General features: G+C 43.7%; 1 protein-coding gene across 3 annotated transcripts in view; it reads right to left on the bottom strand.

Annotated features, from left to right (window-relative positions):
* SATB2 (SATB homeobox 2) overlaps positions 1-13,029 on the bottom strand; it is a 133,322-nt gene that overhangs the window by 33,466 nt on the left and 86,827 nt on the right. For all 3 annotated transcript variants that reach the window (XM_088059060.1, XM_005519919.3, XM_088059059.1), the window contains exons 8-9: positions 8,105-8,317; positions 3,340-3,495 (exon numbers count right to left, since the gene is read on the bottom strand). In XM_088059060.1, the coding sequence (XP_087915186.1) occupies positions 3,340-3,495; positions 8,105-8,317 (369 nt within the window). The remainder of the gene's footprint in view (positions 1-3,339; positions 3,496-8,104; positions 8,318-13,029) is intronic.

The following is a 13,029-nucleotide window of genomic DNA, read 5'->3' as shown; positions in this document are numbered from 1 at the left end:
CTTGTGACTTAAATATAACCAGGGGAGCTCAAGTCGTAGACTGGAAACCAAACCCTGGTGCTCCAGCCACACTCAGAAACATTCCCAATGTGCTGATACAGGTTTAGCCACTAAAAGGGCACTGGCAGGCAGCACCCCCAGACAATCCTGCTGTCCATCGGGTCCATCCCTAACAGCTGGCAGCTAAAATAAGAGGGCAGCTGTGGAGGCTGTGTTGTGAGGGCACTGAACTCTCAGCTTCTGACGGCTTCAAAAATACAAAGGGATGCACATCACAAAGGCTAAAAATATCTAGATATAAGGTGCAAGGAATAAAATGCATATTAAGGTAAATAAGTGATGAATAAGTAAATGTCTAAAATAAGTATCTTGAAATCTTTATGAAGGTGGATTTCCTTGAATTCTTACCATACTACTTTGATACATCCATGAGGCCCTGAATCTTGCCTTTATGTTGACTTGTGAGCTTTGTGATTTGCAACCTCAGTTTCTAGAAACTGCCCCTCTCTTCAGTTGTTGAGACTCTGCCATGGCTTAAGAATGAAGATGGTTACTTGTTAAATTAGAGGTCAATTAACTCCACCAGTAGATGATGCCACTTGCAGTAACTGTTCTCAGTGGGTACCACTCTTCCTGTACAGAGACAGAAGAGGAAACGAGGCCTCCGTTTCCTCTGGATGTTCTCTCGGGTACATGACATACAGCCCTGTGTATAAAATGTCAAAACATCCCTGTCGGAGATTCACTGCCTGCTAAAACTGTGAAGATCTCACAGCACCGTGGATTGCTGTTGACAGAACAGCAGCGCCCAACATAACACATGCCTTGTTAGCAAACTGGAAGCCTCTCAGTAGTCTGGGGTGAGGGAATAATAGAGGAAGCCAACGCAACACAAGCCAGGCCTGTGGAGAATAGCAAGTGAGCAAACCTTGGCGGAGAGTCCAAGCAAAGCCTCAGACTAGTTCTTTTTTCCCCCCTTTCAAACTCTTTCTTCTGCAAACATGGGCAGTTTTCAATGAGCGCTTCCCACCATATAACTCAGCTGCTGAAATCAGCAACATTTTCACCAGAAATGCCCACAACTGGCACAGCTGGTCTGTGCAGTGCACTGGGAACACCCAACTGCTAGTTTTCAGACAAGCTAGACTTAAAGCAACACACTGACCATGACACCGTGGCTCTTCCCCATGCAAGCAGCTTTGCCCTTCCTTTTGGCACTTGTCCGGGCCACACAGCTCCCCAGCCAGCAGCAGGGCACCACAGGCACACCAAGCCAGGCCTGGGGCAGGCACACAGGTGGGCTTTGAGGCGGGGGGGCCCCGTACCACTGTGGTTCTTGGCTGTGGCCTCCTCTGTCCCTGCCTTCCAGTGTCCCCATAAACCACTTTCATGCTCCAGCAGAGCACTATGACATCTCAGCGTGGCGAACGCTGGGCTATCCCAGGGAGCCAGCACTGCTTTGGCAAGGCTGCGAAACAAAAGAAACATCAGCCTCAGAAACACTTCTTTATTCGCTGCTGCTGAAGAAACAAAACCTTTATGTGCAGTAACTTTGCTTTAAACAATAACATTTGTGGATCCTGTTCTTAACCTTTTGCATCTGGTGTTCAAAATCTGCCCTGCTTTTTTTCCACGTGAAAGACTACAGATCTTATTTTTGTTTTGGCGCTGGTGTGCGATGCTGCCAGAAAAGTACATAAGCTCAAGCTGGCACAGACCAAAGCTGGTGAGCCACCCAAATTATTGTTGGGTGGTTCAGTCCCTCTCTATTTCAAGAAGCCTCTGGGTATAATGACAGGAAGCTTGCAGGCAATTTTAAGCCAAACCTCAGAGAGGCTGGCATTCGGTCTGTGTTAAACACTCCTTATTAAAAGCTGTCCAGTCCGGATTCTGGGTGGAACTTTGATATCTGCATGGAGTAAAGAATAAGGGGCACGTTTGCAAAATCAATTGTGCAGTTTTTATATTTACTGCACGTTTACCACATATGTCATTTATTACACAGTGGAAAACCGTTAAATGCACAGTAGTTGTGCCAAGTGGCATTATGCTTTTAACAGCTTTATTCGTTTAACAGCTCCAGTTCTCATTATATTTTGCCATGTGGTACATGAGATTTTTATGCATTTAACAGTTTAAGAGGGTTCCATGGTATTTTCCTTTTATGTATTTCATACTGAACCTGGGATTTGGTTTGGGGGGTAGAGGGGCTGTAACCCCTGCACCCTGACAAGAGAAAGCAAAAGGCAAAGAAAATTAACGATCACACGAAGAAGGAAAAATTCATCAGATCTCCACATGTCAGGACACAAATACCTGTAACAAGGACAAGGCTTTCCCATGTGCTTTGATAGCCTTTGATGCTTTCTTTATATGCCTTTCAACTGCTTATTTTACATCTACTTTAATGACTATAACGTTGTTTCCCTGCAGAGAGGGAAGTGTGTGTTTTCCAGAGTGCATGCACCTAGATACTTCTATCCCACTCTCTCATTGTCACGTGCACATTTGTGCATTTTTGTGTGCATATTAATGCCCTCTCCTAGCTGAACTGAATCATTTCATCCAGGATCAGAAGCAGCTCTTTTCACTGAGTAAACAATTCCTTCCAACAATCTCCAATCCACTTGCTGCCCTTCAAAAAAACATCTGTCTGTCCTCCTTGCCACAAAATCCCTTCTGGTGCGTTATATTTTTTTAAAGAGTTGAATGAAATTTTTAAATTAATGGATTCTCTTCAAGATTTCACCCGACCTAGGCTTGCCCACATGTATTTTTTACACCCAAGGTAGAAATGAATCCAGCAGAACTCACTGCAGTGCCTTCATATGCCTTTTTGTAAAAATGATTGGATCCGATGTGACTTATTCACGTGGCAATACTGTATGCAGCACATACAACATGCTAAAAAGGAAACACCTGCCTAATATGCTTTTTCCCATTGCCTTCCCTCAGTTAACCACTTGAGAAAGCGATTTCATTACCTGCTGAATGAGTAGGTTACTGCCATTTTGAAAGTTCCTTGTCCTGCTAGCAGAGGTGTAAGTTATATACCACACATGGGAAAAGAGAGACATGTTTGTACAAAAGGGGAGGAAAAGCTTGGTTGTGAACTGACCCTTTCCTCAGCCTCTTTTAAAGGGGGAAAGGAAACCACTTAAGCAGGCAAAAGCCAAACATGACAGGTTCCCCAGAGATTAGAATTATTATTATTATTGTAGGAACAGATGTAATTTTATTGATGGGAGGAAGAGATGGATCTAGTCCCAACCCCAGAGTTTGCTTTAAAAACAAAACCCTAGAAGGCCCCACAACAATGAAATCCCCTATACCACTCACCTGACTTTTATTGGCAGCCACTTTGGCAAACAGAGCTTGAGATACCTTGGCCCTTTTCATCTCCTGTTGGATCTCATCATAAATGGCAGCTGTGATGTTGACGTTGGAGCTGTCCGCCTTAATGGGGAGGTCTGTTGTTGGTGTCGAGGTTTTGGCCTACCAAGAGACCATGAAAATAATAATTAAAAAAGTGCTGCTTTCAGCCCAGCCATCTGTGCAGAAATTATCAAAGGATTTCAGTCAGCTGATGCCAAACTGCATTAGCTACAGAGGGACACTTCCTGTCCATTATTCTAATCAGGTTAATTGTGATTGGAAATAATTGCAGTGCATTCCTATAGGACATGCAAGGCCCTGTCAACTCTCCCCCTCTCCCTCTCCCAGCATGTTTATTGAGCAGCTCAACAACAGGATAGGTAGCTGGGGCACTGGGCTGCAGGCACACGCTGACATTGGCTTTGCCAGTCAGCTACTGCAGCACAGCCAGCAGGCTCTACCTTCTCTCCCCCCTCTCTAAAAGTGGCCTACACCTTGGAGGAAGAGCCAATTCTCCCAGAAAAAATGAGTAAATGGGTAGAGGTCTCTAAATAATAAATTATTACTCAATTTAATGCACTCCCTCAAGTCTCCCTCATTCTTTATTAAAACTATACGTATGTCACTTGAGTATGTATGGTTTCCCAGCCTTATCATCATTATGCTAGCCAGACAGTCACCTAATTTCACCTAGGAAATCAGTGGAAATGAAAAAAAAAAAATCATTTCATAAAGCTGGGCTTTGGCATGCCTTTGATGTGCTGCCCTCATTCTCCTAAACTCATATTGAGATTTTGTGTATTCCACTGCACTCCTTTTAATTGAATGATTTCCCATCAGCTTCTGTGACAAATGAAGGACAATAACGGACGCTGCCAGTGCTTTCCCTGGGCTGGACTACCCCTGCAAAGCTTCTATCAATACAGTTCAAAAGACTGCTACAGGATGTCAATTTAAAGCCCCTTGGACTGGTGGTCCCCAAAATGCACTGGCAGGAGAGGGAGTGAGGGTGGTGTGATGCTCACTGAGTGCTCCCAGCAGCAGCTGCCCCTTGGAGACAGATCTTATTTACTTTCCCGGGCTCAAAGAGGAGAGATATCAGGGCTGATCACTGCACCCCTTATACCTTTTAAGGGAAATGTGGGTTACTGATGTAAAATCTGTTCTGTCTTGAGACACAAAGGTCTTAGGAAAGAACACAACCTAAATTGCAAAGCTCACACTTCACAATAGACCCAAATCACCCATATACCCCAGTGACACTCATATTTGGCTCAATTATGAATCTTTTCAGATGAATCGTGTTTTTGTGTCAGAGTTGAAATCTGCTAGAGTATATCTAATGTTAATTTTTAACTAGGCAGACATGCCCAAATGTTTATTTGTTAATAGGAAGGTTAACTAGGCAAAACCAAACCTTCTGAACTTCTTCTGTTCTGTTGTCCTCCAAATCTTCCTTTTCCTGCCATCTCTTCCATACTGAGGCCACGTTAACAATGGAGCCAAAATCCAATCAAGACTCTAGACTAATTATGACTTCCAGATAAAGCCTTAACCAACCTGTATCTTCTCCCTTTCCAGGTTCAGCAGGCACTGCTCTGGGTTTGCTCCCTGCCTGTCATAGGCAGGACACATGCAGGAAGGGTGTAAGATTTTCCTGTTCCCTAAGGCCAGGCCCGTGGGCAGGCAGAGGCAGCTGGACAGCAGCTGGGGCAGAGCATGGCCACCGTGCGCCAGAAGGCCAGGGCTAAACCTGTGCCATCCACAGCCCATGAGCTGGGTACAGTGCAACACAGGGACCGGCAGGGACACCCTGCTCTAAAATTCAATGCTTACAGATAGATGAGAGTTAGGGCAACTGTGGGAAATGTAAGAAAACAACAAAGACTTCACAGAAAGGAAAAGGACTGTCCAAGTCTGTCAGGACTGATTTAATGGAGATTTGTCGGGTATAGAAAAGTCTTTCCAGGCGCTGGAGCCTTTGGCTAGCACAGCAGCCAAGGTCACCATGGCCTCAGAGGCTGTTATAGATGTCTGAGATGCTGAGAAGAACAAAATTAGCACATAAAAGAAAGATTCAAAATATAACTCCATCCTGCATGGGTCTCCTACACTTCTAGGTCCACAGCTACATGTGAGGAAAAAGCTTGCCCTGCACACCCGGAAAGCTGCACCATTTTTTATTTAATCACAAATTAAATTAAAATAAAAATTAAACAAATTAAAATAAAAAGGGAAAATACCAACCAAAAGTCACTAAAATAAAGTATTTAACATTAAAACTCCTAGATTCAAAGCTGGTCTTGATATTAAGAAGTAGTTGGCCACTACTGAAACATCTTATTGTAAACAGTGGGGGAAAGAAGAAAAAGTGTTTGCAACCACAGTGCCAGAGCACTGCAACCCAGCCCCTTACTGCTGGAGTTCTGTGTGGACACAGCTCCTAACAGCTCAGAGCACCTTCCCCACAACAGCTGTATCCCATTTTCTGGATCAATCTCCCATTCTCACCTTGAGGCAGGTCCTGAGCCAGGGACATCACAAAAGGGTGGCTTGGGGCTGGCTCAGAGTCAAGGAGAGCTGAGCTGGGTTACTCTGCACGCCCTTACACCTGCCTGCACGACAGCCCCAGCACAAGCATTTCCACAGGTATCTGCCATTCCTCTCCTACCCTGCACACTCAATCCCAAAAGCACTGCTGCAGGATATCAGTATCTATGGAAACCACGTTTCCAATTGCCATTCCATCACCTTCTCTGACACACTGACACAGTTCCTGCAAGGCTGGTACAGCTCCTACTACTGCTGCCCCAAAGCACCCCGCTCCAGGGTAGGTAAGAGCTGCCGGGGCAGCTGACGCTGCCGGAATGGCCGTGCTGCCCACGAGGACAGCATTTTTCTCGTCACAACCAATACCAGGCATATGGGGAAGCACAGTAGCCGTGCTGCCTGCCCGGGAGCTGGGAAGAGCCTCATTTGCAGAGGTGTCCAAGTTGTCAAAACAGCACCTGTGCTGACTGGTGCTGGCCCTCTGAGGGCTGGGGAAATGTTACACAGCGGGCACAAGGCAAGCACTGGGTAAACCTTTGTGTGCTGCTTTTACTGATCAAAAACCTAACAATATTCTGTTGGATTCTTCACACTGAAATAAGGCAAATATGGGCTGGTTTATACTTCTAGAGTATGGTTTTCTAGCAATATTTAGCTCTTACAAAGGCAGGTAAAATTTCTATTATTTTAAATCATGTTTTAGCTGTGGCTAGAGCATGGGAAAATGGTATATATATAAACACAGAAATGAAATGGGCCAAGAGATACAATTTTTATTCTCACTGGATTGTGTCTAAAGTCTCCATTTCCTTTCAGTGCTTGATTCTAGTACAAAACCTATTGCAACCAATATAAGCAGGAGTTAAGCTAATTCTTCAATGAATCAATACAACTGCAGAAAAGTGGCTACACTGCTTAAACAGTACAATGGTGTACTCACTATAAAAATACCTATATATTTTTATTTTCAGTTATAGGTAACTAAAAAAGGTAAGGATCATACGATGAATTTCCCATGTAATGAAAACAGTGTCAAACTGGCTTGGCAGGATAAGCTTGCTTTCAGTGAAAACAGTTCTTTACATCATTTATTCAGTGAAGCGCACCTACATGTCTGGGTTAAACTAAACAACCTCAATGGTTTCTAAAAAAGCAACACACCTTCCCTAAGGACGGTCAGTTTGAATGTAAAACTTCACTCTCCCCAGCAGTGCTTGCTTGCTTGCTTACTTTTAGCAGCTGTGACTACAGAATTCAATGAGAAGTGATCATTGATATGATTAGAAGGGTTACAGGGGCCCATTTACTGAAGATCAGTAAAGTGCTAGAACTGATGCATCATGCCTGTACTGTTAGAAAACTCAGACTCCAGTCAGGCAAATGTCATGACAGGAGTTGAGTGGCAGCCCTGTGCAAGCACCCTCACTTTACAGAGCACACATGTGGGACTGCATCAGCCTGGTACAAGGGGGGATGACTACTACAGTGTAGTTTGTGGATGCTCTTTCTTAGTGCAAAGGAACAACCTACCCAAGGAAGAGTGGGTGGCAACAGCACATTAATAAACACATGCAGTTAAGTCAATGAGACAACAGCTGCTTGGGAGCTCTAAGCATCATCTTCCTTCCCAGCACGCTGTCCATCTCCACTTTCTGTACCTCAAACATTTACTTGTAAAAGCCTCTAACTCAAGGACTGTGATTTCCTATGCAGCACAGTATTTTCTAACAACATCTATCTAATGCAGTATCAACCCCTGCTCACTAGACACTTCTTATGGCAACACGTATGGACCAGAAGCCCAGAAATTTCCTGTGTTCTGAAGAAGGTAATGGGCACAGGTGAAAAAAGCCACATGCACTGTCTTTCCATAATATATTCTATAATAGCCATTTAATGGACATATATCAACAGCCTGTATGTAATGCCCACATGCACTCTTTCAGGCACTAATGTTACATACTCTTTGGTATTTATGGCATTGATTAAAGATGGAATGATCATCACAGTCTCTTGCTGACATCCACTAAATATGTCTTAATAGCCACTCCAAAACCTTATGAAAGATTTTCCACAACTCATCTGGGCAAGAAGAGCAACAGACGGGGGAAGAGTGGAAAGAAACTCCTTTCCTGGAATTATCTGGACAACAAACAGGTAGCAGGGGATTGCATCTTACCTGGGGTGTTCTGGAGGAGCTTGGGCTGCTGGCAGCTGAAGACACCATGCTCACGTTTGGGTTCATACTTCTCTCTCTCTCATCCTGATAGATACGATCCCGCTCCGAGTCAGGCAAGTTGAGGAAATTCTGCATTGCCCGTAAGTTTACCAGGAGGGACTGAGAAGCTGTCCTAGGATCTTCTTCTTTACGCAGGATCTCTGACAACAAACCCTGGTTTTAAAAAAAAAAAAAAAAAAAGCCAGTCATGCGTTGATGCGTTTCTTTGGTTTTTAAAAATTTGTTTAGTGTAACCAGCTGGGTTGCAATACTGAGAATCTACATCAGAATCTCATGGGCTCTCCCTGAGGGGATATTTTGTAGGAAAGTGTTTGTCTTCTGGGGGCTGGGGTTTATTTTGGGACTGTCCTATTCTGGCACGGTAATAAGCTTCTGAGTATGGAGATGCTGGATAGGAAGGTAGGTGCACTGGTTACAAGAAATTGCAGTTATCACCAGGTGCTTGCTGCAAATATTTTAGGAGCTGTTAGATCTCTCTCTCTCTTTCTCTTTTTACTTGAAGCTGGGAACACTTGGCAATCCTGTTCATCTTTGACAAATCTGCCAAGGTTGGTAAATTTAGTTTCGACATTTAAACAGTACAGGAGGTTTATAAAGAAAAATGGTTGGCTAGGTTTTGATGTTACAGTCCGCTCATTTCAGTTTGGACAATCATTTCTGAAAGGAGAAAAATGAAGCAATAATAAAACCTTGAAATCTAGCTTTAGGGATTTAACCCATCCTTTCATGCCTCATTTTAAAATACCACGGGCTTCACACTGCAACTGTGAATGAACACCATATTAATCTAGTTTTTACAAAAAAAATTTTCCAAAAAATAAAGAGCAAAAAATATGGAAGAATTGGAGAGATGAAAATTCAAAATATAACTCATTAGAAGAGGCTTAAATCTAATGATGGGATTAAATTTATGCGTAAGAGTACACACTTGCTCACACTCAATAGTTCCATGGATTATCTAAAAGCTAAAGGCACAACACACAAGTCAGGATCAGGGCCTACAGAAACTACCAAGGGCACAGCATGTGCCACCAGTTTCTCCCAGGCACCCCTTCACATCTAACACTTCACAAATTGGGATTTCATTCCAAATAGCAGGAACGGCATTTTCCTGAATTATACCTGTTTTAATATACTGGCGTGCAAGGAAGCAGAGAGGGAGCATTTCTGCCCATCAAGACTACTTTTATCTTAATGTAACATATCATTACGAGATCAAAACAATATCTTACGTTAACATGCAATTCTATGTGCTCATTATTTCAAAAGGCTATTCTGCCAATATGCTTCCCTGAGCCATCTGACACCGCTCCTGCTTCCCTCCTGTCACAACCCGGAGGCTGTCGCTGTCTGCACCGCTGCTCCCAGGAATTCCAGCCACAGCAGCCGTGTGAAATCCCAGTTGGAGCTGGGAGGGCTCACCTTGGGCTGCGCTGGGAGAGGAGCAGCTCAGCAGGAGGGTGCACAGGGAGCCTGCAGGTCCCGACACAGCCCCGCTGTGCCTGTTGACATGAGTGTTTTGCAGTTACTTCACAGCCAGGACCCAGGCAAGCTGCTTCCCAAGGACAGGCAAGGCTTACTCCTTTCTTGTCAGAAAAATGTTACTAGAAAGCAACCACATACCCCAAGCCCTGTAATATTTAGCTCTCATTTCTTTTCTTCCATATCAGAGAGCCTCTTCCAAAAAGCCTTGCTAAAAGCACTGTCACTACAGTTGGCCAATTAACCAAATTCCAGCATTTTTGTATATATTGACCTTATTTACCAGTCTTCCCAACAAAACCAAATGACCAACAAATGCCATATCTCTATCTGCATTTATCTGCTGTTGAACACCCACACTAAAATACACATGTAAAACCTCTACTTCAGCAGACTTTATACCACAAGTGCTCTAAGTTCTACACATAACCTGAAGGTAGGCTCCATCTTTTCAGCTCCTCATCTACATAATCAAGCTGAGACACTCACAATTACATTTTTGTGCAATGATCAGTGTAGGCACCAGAAGGACTGGAGCTGGGAATGGAATCATGGTTAGCACCACTCAGAAGTGGGATGCTAGAGAGAAGCTGGGTGGTGAAAAAGATTTGCTCTCTGGGAAAAAATCTGAAGAAGTTGCAGTGCTGGGCTGTCCTCTGGTACTTTGTGTGACCTCAACACAACTGCATGCTCATACCTGGCTTCTTCTTCAGGGTTTACCAGCTCTCAGAGAAGCTAAGGAAATTCTGAAAAGCTTTCTAAAGTTTGGCAGGCTCATAGGCTGGGGGAGATTAACCAAAAAAGGACACACAGGAGCTTGAAGCCACAACCCGCATGATTATAAGACCAATGCAAGTCTTTATTAAAATTTTCCCCTAGAGTCAGTGAAAACATCTTCATTGCAGTAAATAAAGGAAATATTGGTTACACCAATTCTTTAGATTTCCCATTCCCCGTGTCTTTGAAAGAATATATATGTAAAACTTCTTTTCAAAAGAAAAACTCAACTTCAAAAAGAAATGAGTTTAGTATGAAAGAAAGGGACCTGAAAGTTACTGGAGCTGAATCTAAGACAGTTTTTTCTCCCTCCCATTTTAGCCTCACTAAATTTATGGTCCAATTTAAAAAATAGAGAGCAGAAACATATGTGAAAGCATACCAGCAATTACTTTTCTGTGCAGTCACTGACTCTGTATGTAAATCAGAGGCTCACAGGTACGAGTGACTTGGTCATGGCACTAAGAGGTATCTCACCACCTGAGATACCAACCCTTGTGCTTGAAAGCTTTGATTTATCACCAGAAACATCTTATCACGCGGTAGATTTGGTTCCCGCGCTCCTGCTTCCGTGAGGGTCTCATCCTGAGCTGCTACAGGGACACAGCAGTATTTTGATAGCGTTCCACCAGCACACCGGGAGCCTCTCCTCCTAAGGCAGGCACCTGCTCCAGGGGGGCACTCGCTGCTTCCCCAGCACCGCGACACAGCAGCCGCTGGCAGGGGCGAGCCCTGCTCCCCGTGCCCCGCTCCAGGCACACAGGTAGGAAATCTGGCTGCCAACAGGGTTCTTCTGCAGCTCCTCTAAGTGCTTTGGCAGCTTAGGAACCATGTAAACAGCAGGAGAGCTAATAAGAGAACTGACTCACGAGGGACAAATCTCGCGTCCTCCTGCAACTGAAGATAAACAACAACGCCGGTAAACAGCAGCAGCAGATAGCTGAGTGATAGGGGAGGACAATAAAATAAAGTGTCTTGAGAGCAATAATGTTTACAATAATATAATTCTGAGCTAGTGAAGTATATGCAAACTAACCAGTGAGCAACATTATAAAAAATAAAGTGATATTAAATAATCTGTTCAGCCTTTTTGTCACCTGCAACAAATTAGGCTTTCAATATGCAAAACATCTTCCTTCCAGAAAAACAAATGATCGTGATTTCATTTAATTGTAATTTAATGAGGCATAATGTATTTTTTAAAGTGATATACACCAGGTGTGTGGTGAGGAAACTGGCCCAGCCAGACAAACCCTACTGTTTCTATTTTTGAGAAAACCCTAAAGCCAGCCAGAGACTGTTTTCATTTCTGCAAATTATGTTTCTGCTGGAGGGGGTGAGAGAGGGAAACCCACAGCATTCATAGATTTCTTATAAAATTCCATTGGCTAAATTAGCTCATTCTGACTTACTTACAACTCACATATTAAAAAATAAAAATAAAAAAATGGGCAGTTTGCAGAGTAACTGATTCTGCAAACCTAAAAGATCATCTTCAGGGACTAGAAAGTCTCAGTATGACTTTAAATAGCCAAACAGATCTTCTACATAGAACGCAGCTCCCAGGATACATTTTAGGACATGTAGCTTGATAATATCTTTGCTTTTCCACTCCTCTGCATCATTTTTAAACCGGCTGCTGAAGAGGCAACTGATGAAGTTTAATGTTCACACAGGCTGTGCTTGCAAATGAGGGGTGTGATCACCCTGAGACAAGGGCTCTGCACAGCCTGGTTTACCCTTGGAAGTTGCACTATTTTTAAAATTACACACTGGATCCGTAACTGACTTTAAGAAAATAATACCTGTGGTGGAGAAAAAAGCACATGTCCAATCAAAACAAAAAAGTCACTGAATCTATTTAAGGCAGGAGTAATTCTGACTGTGTTTTTTCAAACTAACTGAAATGCAGTTCCTTCGGGCCAGCAAAGTCACTGTCACAGGGGTTTGCTTTGCATTTATTCTATGAAACCCCATTTGTGAACTTCTTTTACTTTCATTAACTACAAGATTTCCAGGACAAACAACCCAAACCTCACTGGCACTTAATCTTTTTTTAAGCAGCTTCTGAGAGATGATACAGCACAATGTAGAGCATTGCTATTCCAACTGACTCCAACATCCAGTGCACCAACTGACCAGCCTTGGAGGCAAACACAGGCTCGACCAAAGCACACAGAATGAGCAAAGCCTGTGTGCCCTCTTCCCAGAGTGCTGCTGCTCAGGCCTGGGAAGGGTGTCAGTGAGATCTCAGTGGGACAGCAGACTGCACTATCCGTGACCAAAGGCAGGACAATTTTGCAACTGGAACTTTTGAAAAGCAATCTGGATGGGGGTGAGGCGGTGCTGCTGGAGTGCAGCCCAGGCACTCGTGTCCTGGGGACAGAGGAGGACGAGGGCCATCAGGCAGCAGGAGACTCCCAAGCACTGGACAGGGCCTCACACACGTCAAGTTCAATGACTTGGATAGAAGTCCTGCTCTCCCACTTACAGACATAAGCCATTTGACTACAAAACCAGGCACTAATGTTAAAGAGGTTCAGAATAGGCTTTGGACAATCAAAACACTGGCCAAGGCAAAAATTTAAATAAACCAAACTAATGTG

Source organism: Pseudopodoces humilis, chromosome 8 (genome assembly GCF_049639895.1).
Source record: "Pseudopodoces humilis isolate 2021_Gansu_Grassland_sample_001 chromosome 8, ASM4963989v1, whole genome shotgun sequence".
Lineage (NCBI taxonomy): Eukaryota > Metazoa > Chordata > Aves > Passeriformes > Paridae > Pseudopodoces > Pseudopodoces humilis.
The sequence above is the reverse complement of the archived record's forward strand: the minus strand, read 5'-3'. Positions and strand labels throughout refer to the sequence as shown.